Raw genomic sequence first — 17458 nt, forward strand, 5'->3', positions numbered from 1 at the left:
GCAGCTATATTTAGGGCTCCCGACCGAGGGATAAGCAAGACTCCGTGTTCTTGAGTTCGCATCATTGGCAGCTCAAATCCCTAAAGCATTCTACAAACTCCAGTCGTTGTGTTTAGGGCTCCCGATCGAGGGATAAGCAAGACGCCTTGTATCTTGAGTTTGTGCACTACTTGTATGGCTCAAATCCCTAAAAGTTGGACACTTGCAACTTCTATATAACTTTGCCGAAATCTTCTTCCAGGAAGTGATCTAAAGTGTTCTAAAGTAGTGCTTGGTGTGCTTTCCACTCTGGGGGCACTTCGTTATCTGATTGAAGGCTGTCATTCATTCTGAGACAAGGTACAAGACCTGATTGATTCCAAGGCTATCACATTCGCACCTGAAGGCTAGAATTGAAGTTCTCCTTTGACTTAGCGGATCTTCTGAAGCAATAAGTCCATACGGAGAGAATCTCCTCAACGTTGGCAGTTCTTAAATCATCATGCATTTTCATGTGTAATCTTTCTTGTTTTGTGCAATACTGTTTGTATGTAAAACTTGTTTGTTTTAGAACTTTATAATCATAATGCATTGGATATGTTTGTCTTGAAAAAATCCATTCGCTTTTGATCTTATATGTTTTTATATGCTTTTTGTGATACTCAACTCTTGTTAATAAAGCATGATAACTCCGTAGGGAGAATGATGAACATAATACCAAGAACCTCAAATGGTATGCTTTTGAGTAGAACCCTGTTGATGATGTACAGACATTGTTTCAAATTCCCAAACACTGGAGATATAAGGGAGATAGACCTTCGTTAACCCTTCTGAGCCTTCGAAGTAGGAGTTTCTTTTCTATTCATGAAAAAACCCTCACATTTAACCCAGGGGCGGGTAGTATTCAGTTAACCTGATCGAGTGTTTGAAATTCATCAGAAGCACACATCTAAGGACATAACAATGGTTGTCTTTCAAAAGGTTGAGGAAAGTCAAATCCACAACGGTTATCCCTCACCTCAGGAGGTTGAGACATCAAAATTATCCCTCACCTCTAGAGGTTGAGACCAACATCAAAGTCGCGGTGGTTATCCCTCATATCATGAAGTCAAAGGATGACGATACCACAATGGTAATTCTCCATCTACCAAGAATTCAGACAGTCACGATCACTTTCAATAAAGTAGAGGTAGTGCGGGATCACACGACTTGTCAAAAAAAAAGGGGAAAGAAAGAAAGAAAAAAAAAGAAAAAAAGAGAAAGGAAAAAAGAAAAGAAAAAGAGAAAGAAAAAAAAAAGAAAAAAAGGAAATGATAATGAAATTGTTAATCAAGGACAAAGTCGTGTGATGTTAATTAGGGAATCAAGAAAGGTGAAGTGATTGTCGTATCCAGAAGACCTCTTTGACTCCTTAACCATCCCAATTTCCTCTTGAAAGATGAATGCTCGTGTCGAGTTAACTGAACTTAGGACTGGAGAACATCACGAAGTGGGATGGGCACCAAATAATTTTGAGCCTAAAAAATCCTTTTTTCCTCAAACCGTGAACCTGACCACGTTACAACCCTTGAAAGTCCTAATTGAAACAGGGTTAATTCGAAAGCGGACTATACAAGAGAATACGGTAAGCTGACTCCTAGGAGATCCGCTAAACGCTTGAGTTGGTATCACACCATCTTTCTTTCATAAAAGCTCGATGTTACGACATCCTTTCAAAAAGTTTCTTTAAACTTCAAGACAAACATACTCTTTGCATTAGAATTATATTTCTCATAATAAACATTCTTTGCATATGAACAAGTGCTTAACATCAAGAAAGCTTCCATCATGAACTTCAAATGAACAGTTTTATCCTCCTGAAGGACAAGTTGTCTTCCGAACTCCATTGAGCAGAGGCAGTAATATTTCAAAGTGTGATCACCCTCAGGGGCACAAAATTGTTTGAATACTTTGTCGAGAAAATTTCCAGACAATCTGAGGCAATCAGGTCAAGATTCAAAACAAAACTCTAAAAATGCTAATCAATCAGGGGCATTCACCCAAGCACAGTCGAAGCTACCTCCAATACAAGTCAGGCAAGGGCATGGTTCCAAAGTTCATGATACTGGGGAAAGTTGGCAATGATAGCACGAATATCAAGAAGTCCTTACGAGACGAATTTCTTCCAAGTCCTTATAGGATGGGGCAAAGCAATATACAGTGGCATTCTTTCCTCATCAGGAGGTGTCCAGTTTAAAGTTCGGGTGTGAGCTAAACAACTTATGAACTTGAGAACCATCAGGTCGTCATCCTCAACAGTCAGAAGCTGAAAGTTCAATACTTGTTGGCATCCTCACAATCAAACGAATATGCAGAACACTATGAGAGCCAATGCTTGTCTGGTCTCTTTGAAGACAACACTTGCTTGACCTCTTAAGCCCACTTCCTGGTGGCACTATCTCAGAAAGTCAATGCATGTTTGATGCTTCGGCCGATACTTGTTTGGTGTTCTAACCACTGCTTGCCTATCAACTCATTGAATCCATTGCCTGTATGGAAAGTTTCAAAGCCAAGATGTCTGACAATCTGTTTGATCTTGCATTTGCCCACTGTGGGTGAGCATTACTATTCTCTGTCATGTGAGAAAATCCCGTGAAGACATCATGCTATATCCTGGGGCATTATCATCTGCTTATCTCGCAGGTACATATTTTGAGCACACCATGTCAGTGCGTTGGCGGATCTAGCCAAGTAAGAGATTCTCATTCCCCAGCTGAGTGCATCCAAATGAGGTTTTTCTTTGCTCTCTGATTCTCATATCCTCAGCAAAGCACATCTTAATGCATTCTCCGTGCTCCAGGAACCCTATTCCCCAGTGGAATATCTTCTCCCCAGTTGAATCATGATTGAATGGTATATGATTCCCCAGCAAGCTTTTAATGAGGTTCCTTGCCCGCGTTCCTCACTTTCCCCCAGTAGAGTGTTTCTCTCCCCAACAGATTGACCTGTTTTCCCCAGGAGAGTCATCTTATTCCCCAGTGGAGTGATCTTAACAAAAGGTTCTTATGCTAAGTTCCTTATCCCCAGCGGATTTCTTATCTTCTCAGTGGACCATTATGTAGAAGTATTCATCTTCCCCACTGAATTCTTTCCTCAGCAGAGATTCATGTGCATCCTCAGCAGAATTTGCGTCCTTCAAGGATTTCCCCAGCGGAATGCTTCATGCACCAGCAAGTTTGTCACTCCCCATCAGAGTTGTCTTCATGACTTGCTCACATCTCCATATCCCCAGTATGTCGAGAATTTGCTTCTCCAGTGAAGTTGTCTGGGTATCCCCAAGCAGGATTTATTCCCCAAACAGAGCTCGCATCCAGATTTGATCGTCTCCAGCAAATTTCTGATCCATCTTTGCCAGCTCGTAGTTGTGACCTTTGGTCACTCTTCTTGTCCTCCCCGCAGAGTTCCATACTCTCTCAAGGATTTCTTCAGCAATTCAGTGCTCTTCCGTTGTTTCCCTAAGCAACGTTCGAATCATGCATCATTTGCATTACATTCTCTAAGCGTATAGTGCCTTCCCTCTCGGGAGCGTTATTCCATATACATTCATACATGCATCATGCATAAATCATATCATATCTGTTTCTTTCTGCAGGAAAGTTATCAAGTTTCAAAATGTCTCCCAGAGAGCAACTCGCCTAATCATTACAGGCGCCTATCCTGATGTCTTAATCAGAAGAAGTTTGTTTTCCTATCTTGACATCGTCAGATCAGTTGAATGCATTCTTATTCCCGATACCCTCAAATCGGTTGAAGATATTCGTTCCTATTCCTGATAAACCAGACTTTCAGTTGAGGGAACCGCCTCCGGATCTCGTCGATCTTATGAAGGAGCAAGCCACTGATGCCCAGATCAGATGGAGATATCTGCCTGATTGACTTTTTCATTCAGAAGAGGATTGTTCTACTTATTTTCTAGCATCGAGCCTAGATCAGTTCAAAGACTTCCTTTCCCGGCGTACACAGTTCGGAAGAGATATTTGTTCCTATTCCTGATAAACCAGACTTTCAGTTGAGGGAACCGCCTCCGGATCTCGTCGATCTTACGAAGGAGCAAGCCACTAATACCCAGATCAGATGGAGATATCTGCCTGATTGACTTTTTCATTCAGAAGAGGATTGTTCTACTTATTTTCTAGCATCGAGCCTAGATCAGTTCAAAGACTTCCTTTCCCGGCGTACACAGTTCGGAAGAGATATTGTTCCTATTCCTGATAAACCAGACTTTCAGTTGAGGGAACCGCCTCCGAATCTCGTCGATCTTATGAAGGAGCAAGCCGCTGATACCCAGATCAGTTGGAATATCTGCCTGATGATTTAATTGCATCAGATGGAGATGTCGCCTTGGTACACAGACCAGAGATACTTAATACCCGTTGATGCCCAGATCAACCAGAATATCTCATTTCGATGCCCATATCGACTTAGACATCTATCCCCGATTCCTGTTCGGAAGACATCTGCTACGCCTGATGCCCAGATCAGTCGAGATGTTCCTTCTCTTGATGCCCAGATCAGTTGAAGTTTTTTCCCCCTGCCTGTGGGGTTGCCTGTTCCTTCTTATCGCAAGTTGGAGCTACTTAATTATCCATATCAATTGAAGTTTTTTCTCCCTGCTTGCAGGGTGGTATATTCCTTCTTATTGCAAGATGGAATCTTCTATTGATCACGAGTGCAAATTTTCGAGTTCATTCTGGTATTTAATCTCCTTCCACCTCAACGGTTCGAAACTTTCGTTTCTCACACGCCAGGTTCAAGAAGTTTGAATAGGGGCAGCTGTTGAACCCCAAAATTTGCCCTCTTTATTTGTGCTATAAGTTATCAAAGACGTTTATTTCGTCATTCAAAAATCGAGAAAAATTAAAGAGTTTCTATTGTTTTGAGATTGTTAAGTCAAGGGGTTTCTGAGGTGAATTGCGAAAGATGCTGAGTCATGGTACAAAGTTATGAGCTTAAGGAGAGCGTTGTGTTCAAGGCGCCATTATACTTTTAATTGTACAAGTTTGGTTTGAATTAAGGAATCGAGATTGAATTAAGGTCCCAATGATTCAAGGATGAAGTCGATTTGATGGTCTAATTGATCTTATTATTCAAACTTCGTTCAAGGCATTTTGTTCATCAAGAACTTAATTCAAGCTAAAAATACATGGTGCAAGAGATGGGTTTGTGGATTGTTTATGATCAAGGAGTTATCATTTCTTTCAATTGTTTGTTGATTGCAATACAAGGTGAATGGTGTTGGAAATTGAATTTAGGTTCATTTGAGGATTTAAATGGGAATACAAAGTCATTCAAAGTTTTTTTACTCATCAAGTCAAAGTTCATCGCGATTCAAAGTCATAAGGTATGGTCTCAAGATGCATCAATATCCATTACAAAAATTCCCAAATCCAATCTATTGCAATCCAGCCCAAGTCACATATTACCCAAAATAAATTCCAAAAAAAATATACAGATGATAGTTGAAAACCGACCCAGTACACAAGTGAAACCAATTTGCAGCAAAGTCAAATAAAAACTGTGTTGCACTGTGAATAAAGCCTCATGAAGCCACTCCAAAATTGCAGTCTAACATTAAAAACCATCTGCCTTGCACAACTGTAAACCGAGCTGCACTCAACAAGGTTCCCTGCACATAACTGAACCGAAGCGATTCATCCAAGCCCAAACCGCAATTTGCTGCATAACAAAGAAACCAAACCGGTTCGAGAATTAGCTATAACAAGAACTCAGAACCGAAGGAGAAAGGGGGGAGAAGTTCAGAACAGAAAATTGATAACAGAAAAAAAAGATGGTAACAACCTGTAACAAACTCTCTCTGAACCTCTCTCAATCTTCTTCCCCAAAACTTCATCACAGTTTCATCAATCATCTTCAATCTCAACAAAATCACCATAACCAATCCATCACTAATCATCTCTCTCTCTCTCTCTGAATTCCCATTCGATCATCATCATCTCAGAACCTCCATGGTTCAACCTTCAACGCTCTTCACCTTTCTATCTCCATATTCATTCAATCACCACCATATCTTGAGAAACCAGAGAAAAGAATCGAACAAAAGGAAAGTCCATAACAGAATCGAGGGAGAAAAACCAGAAAACGTAACAGAAAAAGAAAATTGAGAGGAGAACAAACCGTAACAAACTTGAAGCGTAGTCGATTCATCAACAACATCGTCTTCACCAATCGCATTCAATCTTCACTTCACATCGTAGCAACCTTCAACATTTCTTCATCATCACCACAACGACATCAATCCACAGCGATCTCGTTCATCATCTTCACGCCTCAGCAATCTTCTCCGTGTAGCTGTATTGTTACCGATTCAATATCACCGCAATTCGTTCTTCATCGCAACTGCGGAGAATCAACAATAACAATAACGAATCGCTCAGAAATCAAAAAGTAGAAGAAAGAACAATCAGAATCGCACCTCTTCTCCTTCAAGATCACCATCGCACATCATTGTCTCATCCTTCAAACTCTTCATCGACTTGCTGCAATCTTCAACAATTTACAACAACTTCAACTCAACACATCGTATCACATCGCACCGAACAACACAATGTGATCAACGTCAAGATTCTTCAAAAACACAACAATAATGCACAATTGAAACGGAGAAGCAGAGAGGTTAGAGCGAATCGGAGAGAATGATATGAGCGAGAGAGATCGAAGAAGTCAGAAGAGGAATTGTGACAAAGACCGAAGAGTGAGACGAAGATGATGAGAGCCGATCGCCGTTGCCGGGAGGAAGACGTCGTCGGAGAAGATGAGAGGAGCAGTCCGCCGCCGTTTTCGTTTGAAAGGGAGAAGGAATTTGAGTAAGAATCTGATTAGAAGTTAATTGAACAGAATCATTTGGATCAATTCCATCTCCTTGGGCCTTGACCGAAAATGCACACCAACATTCCTCCATGAGCCCAATGCCATCATTTTCTTTTGACAAAAAATCTGAAAACATGAACAAAAAACAGATAACCTTGGGCCTTCATACGAGATTTGCTGCGCCACACTCCCTCTTGGCCCACGCACCCTCTCTTCCAAAAAATCTGAGAAAAAACAAGTTGTTGGACCTGACTCCTTTGGCCCTGCGCCCTTCACCCTTTTGCACCATGTTTTCAACCTTAAACCCTCCTGTACATAAGTTTTCTATTCTAGATTAGTTTTTTTACTAGTTTATTTTCTATCTCTTTTAGTATATTAAATACTTTACATTTTTGTTATATTTTGACATGATAATGACATATAAAATCAATTGTTTTTGTTAGACTTTTGCATGATAAAAAAGATAATAAAAACATGTATTATTTTCTTGTTAGAATTTAATTGTTTTGTACATAGTTTTTGATCTATTACTTTTAGATAAAAATGTCAGAAAAAACAATTTAATCTTGTTAGATTTCGCTTTAGAATTTACTTAGAATTTAATTTCTATTATTTTCTATGGCGGGTGCGTGTCTCCTTGTTATTACTGATTTGTTTGCTGAGATGTGCGAGGTACTTCGAGAGAGCCTTTGATTGTGATTCGACTCGCTTCGTGTTCCACTTTATTTGTAGGACACAAATTCGCTTCCGATGCGACTTGATTTGCATCGTGTTCCACTTTATTTGTGGGACACGAACTTACTCCCGATGCGATTCATCTAAGCTCTCATTCATTGAGATGTATACTCTTGTATTGTCTGGATTGTTTCTCTTGCAGGTTGCTCGTGTGGTTATGCTCGACGTGTGCCACATGTCGCTCGTGATTTATTTTCACGACGACGCTTTCTGACTCGCTTTGCTTGATGATGGCTTACGCGAAGTATTTCAGACTTCTCTTCTTGCACTTGCTAGCTCATTGCGGATTTGCTATCCGTTCGGTATCGTCTCCTGGTCCCTTTTACCGCTTTCCGCATCATCCTATAACATGAGAAGTAGGACCTAGACATGCATCTGGCCAAGCCCTCGAGAGAGGCTCTGTTTTTGTTGGTGTGTTTACATTTGTGCTTTGCGGCAGGGAGTCACGGTGTAATAAGTCCTATATGGCACTCTGTTAAGTCCTCTTGGAAGGCACGCGGAAAGGGTTAGCAATCAACCCCCGCCTAGTCTCATCGAGTCTGTTCAGTATGCGCACGCTACGCGTGGCTCGCTTCTGAACCTGCATAAGATCTTGTTATCGAGTATGTCAGGAAAAGGGTTCATGTAGCCGGACCCCCGCCTTTCCTATAGCTCACGTCGCTCGACGTTGACGCTCGGTGTACGCACGCACCGTATTCCTTTACGATCCGTGACGACTTGGTTGCTGAGAGGGGTCCGCCCTCTTGTCTATGGCCCGATCATTTTCGCGAGGTCTAATGCTTGGTTGACTTGGGTTGAGCTGCTCCCCTTGGCTATGGCGGGACCGCTTTTCTACCATTCGGTCAGTACCGTTGGTTTGTTTGCTTCACGAGCAGAGCTCGTTTGTGTGATATTATTGTGTGCTTCCCCTTTTTCTCGTAGGTTGTTAGCTTAGCTTAGATTTGCACCCTTTGTATGATAACATTAGGTAGCAAGCTTTCCCCCTTAGTTTAGGTTTTCCTCATGCATTCTTTAAAACACAAACCACACTCTTTCATTTTCTTTTATTAAGAGCTTGTTATTTTCGCTCCATTCCCAAGCATAAGTCTCCAAAGGTCGAGCAGCGGAGTGTGAATGTAACTCGTTCACCTAAAAAACACAAAACAAACAGAAATTAATTAGCCGAGCTACGGTAGCTCTGATTCTGCAAAACAGATACGTAGGCAGCGGGGTAGGGCCCGTGCGAGCACAATCTTTTCTTTTCCCTACATTATGCATTCATTTTAGTCCAGATTAGCGTAGTTTGCTTACACACCCATAGATTTAGACACAGGCGTGGATACCATCGAGTACGATGGGCGCGAGGGGTGCTAATACCTTCCCCTCGCGTAACCGACTCCCTTACCCTTTTCTCTGGTCGTGAGACCGTTGTTTTGTTTTGTGGTTTGCTGGCATTCCCTTCCTTTTTAGGATAAATATGTTAGTGGCGACTCTGTTAATTTTCGCGGTAGCGACATTGTGTCTAAGCATTTGTTCCTAGAGTGATCAGGTTGTGATCAGGATACTCTAGAAGACTTAGTCGTGGGCTAAGTGGAAAACCATTGTAATCTGTTACGATTAGTGGATTAAATCCTCAGGTGAGGTAAATCACTCTGTGGGGGTGGACTGGAGTAGTTTAGTTAACAACGAACCAGGATAAAAATAACTGTGCAATTTGTTTTTATCGTTCAAGTTTTTAAGACTACACTTATTCAAACCCCCCCTTTCTAAGTGTTTTTCTATCCTTCAGATTTAACTCCTTCGTGTTATTATTTTGGAAAACCTTCTTATTTCTCAAAATCCATACTTGGTACACAGTCTCAGCCACACACATTTTCAGCAGTTTTGTTTTGCAGTTCTTGCCCTTTATCATACCGATAATCCATTTCAGCTCACTATCCCATTCCTCGTTTCCCTACAAGTAAAGAACAAATGCCCACGGCTTTCAGGCCCACCACAATGCACACACTTGTCGTCAGATGTGGTGCCAAATCTTCGGAGCCTATCTTTAGTTGGGAGGCGTTTTTGGCATGTCATCCAAAGGATGAAGATGGCTCAAGGCCTAGCCATATTGCCCCTGATCAGGTTCTTCCAAGGGACACTCATTTTATCTCCTCTAATCTCTTGATAAATAATCCTGATTTTGTATATACTTGTCCCATGAAAAGAATTCCAAGCTGTAGAATTAAGAAAATTATCCCTATGTTTGAACATAGCCTTCACTATCCAGGAGGTAGTACTTTTGGGGAAGGTAAGTGTTTATGTCATTTCTCTTCATATAGTAGTGATGGACCAGCTAATCCACAATTAATCTTTCTTGTTACTCAAGTTCCACAGCATTTTACCTAGAGTGGTTCGATTCCATTCTTCAAGGGCTATAACATCCAAGACTCCTGCAGCAATTGGATCACATATATGATCCCAGGATATTGGGATCATAGAAACCTTCTGCAGAAACTCTCCACGTGATCAAGAATCCTTTTTGGCATAGGAAAGATTTGAAGTCAGTAGTTTATAATGGAAAAAATTACACTCTTCACTAGTTGGAGCCTCCCTGCATAAGACAACATTTTAGTACTCCAATGGTTAAATATGCTCAACATACTTTCAATCAAAGGTTGACAGTTGGATATGGTAAGATTCTTGCTATCTAGGGGCACCCCTATGTATTTAAAGAGCATTCTGCCAATGTTGAAGCAGGTTTCCTATTTCATCTGATTCTGGCTATTCTCATCCACCCTTTCAAAATATATTTTTCTCTTGAGCCTGCTCATCTGAAGACTAGTGGCTTTGGAGAATTCCCTAACTTTTTTTCATGATCAGCCTGATAGACTCAATGTCTCCCATGGTAAATAATAGTATATCATCAACAAAGCATATGTTCACTATCTTCAACCTCTCACACTTTGGATGGAAATTTAAGTTAGGGATATCCTTAAATCCTTGCAGCATGCTATGAAAGTACTCCATAATCAAGACAAAAAGCATGGGGGATAGGATCCCCCTGCCTCAGTCCTCTCTTTTCTTTTAGGACATCACTTGGATCTCCATTAATATCAAATCTATAAGAAATAGAGGTGATACAATCTATGGTCCAACTTAAAAACTTTTGGGGGAATCCTAAAGTACACATAATTTGTGCCAAAGAGGACCATTCAACTGTGTCATAAGATTTTTGTATGTCCATCTGAATCATACATCTATGTGAAATGTGTTTTCTCCCATATCCTCTTAACAACTCTTGTGCTATCATTATGTTGTCATGAATGATCCTACCAGAGTACCAGGGATGAATACAGACTAGTTCTCATAGATATTGGAATTGATAACTTTGCCCAGTCTCACAGTCATTATTTTTTAGATCATCTTGTAAATTACACACACACACACACATAATCTACTGAATAAATAATTTCACAAACAGTTGGCATGTAATAGTTAACAAGTCAATATAATCTAAGTGTGGTTGATTGTGAAAGCTTTCCTGATGAGCACTTGCTTCTGATCATTTCTAGCGTGACACCCCGGTATGCAGATATTGTGAACTATTTGGTCAGTGAGTATGTCCCACCAGAATTCAAATATCGACAAAGAAAGAGGTTTTGTTTTTTATCTGCATTTTTTAATTGTAGTGAGGACCATATGAAGAGACGACTTGATTGCTTCTAGACAAACCAACATAATAAAGAGATTATTTGTGGAGAGCTCTAGTGGAGGTGGCGAAAATGATATACAACAATTGCACCTTATAGTGTGTAAAGCAACCCCCACAGGTTTTCACCGCATGATGATAAAGTAGTTCTAATTACCATGCACTCTACAATTTAGAGGTGGTAGAGTTGGACGAGCCATAGATCTTGATGTCAAGTCTGATATGGTAGTTGTTGATGATGTAAAGGTTCATCCACAAATTGATATTGAGGTTCTTGCTGAGGCGGATGCAGAGGTTCATGTTATAGCAGTAAAAAAGAGGTGACGATTGGGGCTGATACGAAGCCGCCTATACACAGAGAATGAGGGTTCCTTTGAGGGCCAAATGACCCTACCTTTCTCTCACTGAGTATGACAATCACGTGGCATTTAGATTATGATAAAGAGAGGTATAAATATATAATTTTAAGTTGTTTTTATTTATTATTGATTTATTAAAAGTAATTAATGGTTTATACTTTAATTATTACAGGAACGCGCCTCCATTGAAAGTGTCCACCCAAGGGGAGAAGTTGAAGAAGTTCTTTGGTGTGCAGATGCTACATGAGGTTAGGGCGATTATCGCTCATGTCAAGTTGCTTTCGTTGGTGGGTTGTTCCTTTTCCATGCCTAATGCTATAATGTTCTTCCGTTGGTGAGGCGATGATGCATCATTCTATTGTCTATCCAAGGCATGTCAGATGGTGCCTAGAAGAATAAGTCGATGTTTCTAATGAATTGGTCGACTAGCTCATGCTCTTCTTCCTCTGTAAGAGAAATGCCTATCTTTGTCACCTGATGGGATGGGGGGGCTATCCTGATTTCCTTGAAGTCCTTAGTAAGCATGAGTATCTCGTTGTCCGCGTACAACCAAAGATCCTAATAATCAATGTCTGCATCTAGGACCTTGGGAAGGAGGGCCCACAAGGGAGAGCTATTCCCTCTCTATCGCCATGATGCTTTGTTAACACTCTTGGGCATTTTGTTGATCTCTTAGAGTTGTCTTGACTCGTCCATCAGATAGTAGGTATTTCAGGACCAGATATAAATTAGAAATGATCGCCTCTTGTGCATTGATGGTGGGCCGTACCATGATGATGTTATAGGGCGACTAGGCATCTACTAGGAGGTAGTTGACTTCAATCACCTTGGCGTCTGCTCCCCCGCCACAGGTTGTCTCTAGGATTACATGGGCTCTCACTTGTACCCGTTCACTTGACAATCCTATCAGCGAACCCAATAACATTTAGATGTCGCTAGGATTGAGTTGGAAATTTTGGAAATCATCCTATAATAGGGTATCAGCAGAACTCCTAACATCTATCAGAACTCGCTTGATGTCTCAGTTGTCATGTTGCACAACGATGACCCTGAGGCCATTATCACAAGGAAGAATTCTGACGGTATCACTGCTAGAGAAGGTGATGTCGCTTCTTGATTCTCTTCGCTCCACTTTGGAGAACCATGTGGATATAACGTTCGTAGTTAAGGCCTATCTGGCGTATTTCCTCCGAGAAGAGTTTGAACTTTCTCCACTAGCAAAGCCCCCCATTATGGTGTTAACCTTGGAATGTAGAGATTTGTAAGTCATCATCTAGGGAAGATGGAAAGGACGATGATGAAAGAGGTGTGATCCAAGTTAGTTTTACCAGGGCCCCACGGCGGGCGCTAGTGTCAAAAAGTACAGTTGTGTGTGGCATCCTTACGCGGGTATGGGATACTCATAAGCCTTAGTAATTTATAGATGGTTATGACTTGCTCACGATGGCGGGAGACTTTTTCTAGTGATGTTTGCGATGATAAGAGAGAGTCATCTCACATGACATTAGAGGATCTTTGTTTATGTGTTATATGGTGGATATAATGATCTATCCTTTGTCCCTGGGGAAAGGTATTTATAGAGGCTCTTGGGCCTAAGGTTTTCTAGAGACTAGTAACCATCTACTCAGTCAATGGTTGACAGTTAAATCTCTAATCCTAGGAGAACGTGAATCAATATGTTGACTATAACTTTCCTCTAACTAAGTAACATTTTTTCCATGTTTTCTATGATTAGGCGACTCGAGAGTATACTTAGGCCGAGATAATTCTTTATGAGAGACGACTTATATGTCATCCCTCTTAAAAATGACCACTCTCCTGCCTTTACTAGACCTTTTACAAATATATCACTACATGCTCAATTACGCTTCTAAAACATCATACTTTTATATTTAGTCATCTTTTTAAGCTTATAACTAATTAAAATTACAAATTTACTTGTGTGAATAAATTTAAATAATAGTTAGATAATTTATTCACACATTTTAATAAATAAATTTATTAAAAAAATTGTACATAAATAAATAATTTTTTTAGATAAATTAAAACATTAGTTGGATAAATATATTTGTGTGAATAAATTTAAATATTAGAAAAAACTTACTAAAAAAACATAGTACATAATAAATAAATTGTCGTTTTGTCTAGAAGGAAGTAGAACAAAATACGAAAACAAAAACTAGCATAAATAAAGAAATAGAGAGGTGATGAAAGAATGTCGACACTATCACCCTCATTCGATCTCAAAAAAGTCCCAACCGAACCATCCACTTCTTCTTCTCCCACTTCTCTACCCTCATATGACGACACTCCTTGTTTTTTTCTTTCTCAAGCATTCGATCCCCTGCGTGCTTAGCATCATTCATCCCCATTTTTATTCTTTTTTAATCTTTTCTTATCAACTCATCTTTCTCTTCTCTTTTCCCTATAAACCATTTCATCACCTTTTTCTACCCACCGATCCATCTTCATTCCCATGTTTTTTTTCGAGGTTCGTTCCTTTTTTTTCTTTTTTGTTTCTTCACCGCTTCCAATATAAATTCACGATCACTCACTCTTTCTTTTTCATTTTCTTCAGGATCTCTGGCAAGTACTTCTTCAGTACCTCGTTGAAAAAACTCGCTTCTTCTCTGGTAACTATTCAATCTCTTTTATTTTTTAATCCTATTTTTATGTATTTGAATATTTGAATGTAGCAAGTTTTATTTTAATTTAATTCAATTCTACAAATAGAAAACAAATCGTTCATCGGACTCAGTAAATCAATGACGAACTCAACATGCGGAGGAGCTGAGTCAGACCTATGCCGAGACGAGTCTGCCGCGTTCGTTCTCAAATTCATAGCCATGGCGTCAATCCTCTTAGCAGGTATGGCCGGGATCGCTATTCCACTCATCGGAAAGCATCGTCGGTTTCTTAAAACCGACGGCAACCTCTTCGTCGCCGCAAAGGCTTTCGCTGCCGGTGTGATTCTCGCCACCGGTTTCGTTCATATGTTATCAGATGCAACAAAAGCGCTTAACAGTCCTTGCTTACCGGAGTTTCCGTGGTCGAAGTTTCCGTTTACTGGTTTTTTTGCTATGATGGCGGCGCTGTTTACGCTTTTGCTTGATTTCGTGGGAACTCAGTATTATGAGAGGAAGCAAGGGGTGAACCGAACGGTGGAAGAGCAAGCGAGGGTGGGGACGTTGGAGGAAGGGATTGCGGGGAAGGTGTTTGGAGAAGAGGAGAGTGGTGGAATGCATATAGTAGGGATGCATGCACATGCGGCGCATCATAGACATAATCATGCTCATGGTAATGAGGCATGTGATGGCCATGGCATCGTGAAGGAAGAACATGACCATGCTCACGCACATGCACTACTCACTGCTGATGAAGAAACTGACGTACGACACGTCGTCGTTTCACAGGTAATATATAGTATAACTTTATCAATTTAGTCCCTATATGAATGTTTCAAAATGATCCCTCAAATTATACAATATTATCATTGACATTTACCTTTTCTTATAATAGGAAAAAATTGTATATAACCGTGTTTCAATTGGAAATAATTATTCTGTTAAGGCAGTTGATAGTTATGCAGAGACATCATACTTTAAATTAGAAATATGTTATGTTTGGTAGTTATGCTGAAACATCAATTTACTTGATTATTGACTCTTGTTCACCTTTAACTAGGGAAATTTTGGCCATTGGTCTCTATATCTTGTGTATATATAGTGAAGATGGTGACATGACATGTTTATTTCACACTTGTGCATTGTAGGTGTTGGAGCTTGGGATAGTATCACATTCAGTGATAATTGGACTGTCTCTAGGAGTTTCACAAAGTCCTTGTGCTATAAGGCCTCTAATTGCAGCATTATCTTTCCATCAGTTTTTTGAAGGATTTGCACTTGGAGGGTGCATTTCCCAAGCTCAATTCAAGACCTCATCAGCAACAATAATGGCTTGTTTTTTTGCACTGACTACACCTATTGGTGTTGGCATTGGAACAGGCATTGCTTCGGTTTATAACCCTTACAGTCCTGGTGCACTGATTGCTGAGGGTATATTGGACTCGTTGTCAGCAGGGATTTTAGTTTATATGGCTTTAGTAGACTTGATAGCAGCCGATTTTCTTAGTAAAAGAATGAGTTGTAACTTTAGGCTGCAGTTAGTGTCTTATTGTATGCTTTTCCTTGGTGCTGGGTTGATGTCTTCACTGGCAATATGGGCATGAACATTTTTCCTTGGAGTAATTGATACTCTGTTTTATTATAGAGAGATGTGCTCAATTTATTGGGAAGAGGTGAGACAATAGTAGATATTGGTTCACAATGTGTTCTTTGTAATAGGGAGCAAAAGTTAAGCAAAATTTGTTTGTCTTTTGCTAGTTTTACAACACAGTCAAACATTCACACCGAGGAGCTCATTATTCCATATGGTGCACACTCTTCCAAACAAGGAAGAAAATCTTGACAACATTGAAATAAGGAGAAAAATAATTGTTTTTTAATACTCCTATAACTTACTACTAAATAGAAAGAATAAAAGGTCTAATGCAAACCAAAAAAGATTATATATCAAATCTGCTGTTAAGCGATGGGATGTAGATGAACAATATATATCAAATTTGATAAACGATGTAATGTGTCAACAGTCAATAAGTGAAGGAAAATGTGATGAACACAAACTAACATAGGTGGCAAATTCATAATCAATTGGTGAAACAAAATGAAAACGTGAAAGAAAGATGAAAACACACTAATATATGTGGCAACCACAGACGAATTGATAAAAGTAACCACAGAACACATCGGGTCTCAATGCAATTGTTATCAAAAAAAATTGATTGGAAGTAGTTGACATAGTATTGCGCTATGTGCGCCGCATTAGAAAGAGAACCCGCTTGGAAACAACATTTATTTTTGTCAAACGATGATAATTCGAGCTCCATGCTAGAAATGCCGAACTCTAGCTTTCTCAGATGCCAGAAATCGCCAGAAATCATCTTGAGTTAGGAGAGTTTTTGTGAGTCAATTACATTTCGTAATTATGTTGCTTTAATCTGTCTGTAAGGCCATCTTCATCAAGTAAGAGTTGAATCTTATTTACCTCTTCCACCGTAAGTTTACATTATGATATACATTTCCAAAGCCATTTTTGATTTCATGTTTTAAGAGCTACTTTCAGCTCTTTCAACTTAGTTTGCAACCAAGACACTGATAACTGATTTCGTTCACATATTTTCTTAACCAACTGGGCACAATTAGTTCAGACTTTGAAAATTTTATAAGGGTCAGAAGCAAATTCAGTAAGCTCTTGAGTCACCAACAACAATAATTAACCACTTCCGAATGCATCAATCATGCATGGTTGCCTATACTCCAATCTCGTCGTAAAGAATCAATCATGCATGGTTGCCTATACTCCAATGAGGGGTGCTCGCGGTGCGGTTCGGGCGGTTTTGACGAAAAAAATCATCCGAACCGCAAGAGAAAAAATAGTGCGGTTTGGTTTGGTTCGGTTGGCTTTTAAAATAAATCTGAACCAAACCAAATCAAACTAATGCGGTTTGGTTCGGTTCGGTTGGTTCGGTTTTTTACAAATATTTTATTGAGCCATACATACACATATAGATGATAACATAATTTTGTATTTATACTTTCATACACTATCAAATAACAACAAAACTCGTCAAATTTTTTACAACAATTTTCCATTTAATATGTAAAAATTAAATTAGACAAAAGTGAAATATTAAACATAAAATAATAGCATAAAACAATATAAAAATTATTATAACGAAACAAAAAAATAGAAGAGACGAAAGATTAGTGAAAGTGAAAAAGAAAAAAAA

General features: G+C 39.6%; 1 protein-coding gene across 1 annotated transcript; it reads left to right on the forward strand.

Moving 5' to 3' along the window:
• The first annotated feature begins 13835 nt into the window (after positions 1–13835).
• Positions 13836–16038, forward strand: LOC131660777 (zinc transporter 4, chloroplastic). The gene is made up of 4 exons (XM_058930094.1): positions 13836–14101; positions 14189–14243; positions 14344–15023; positions 15383–16038. The coding sequence occupies exons 1-4, from the start codon at positions 14087–14089 to the stop codon at positions 15836–15838; spliced, it is 1206 nt and encodes a 401-aa protein (XP_058786077.1). The 5' UTR covers positions 13836–14086; the 3' UTR covers positions 15839–16038.
• The last annotated feature ends 1420 nt before the right edge of the window (positions 16039–17458 follow it).

The sequence above is a fragment of the Vicia villosa genome, linkage group LG3, assembly GCF_029867415.1.
Source record: "Vicia villosa cultivar HV-30 ecotype Madison, WI linkage group LG3, Vvil1.0, whole genome shotgun sequence".
In the NCBI taxonomy this organism is placed as follows: Eukaryota; Viridiplantae; Streptophyta; class Magnoliopsida; order Fabales; family Fabaceae; genus Vicia; species Vicia villosa.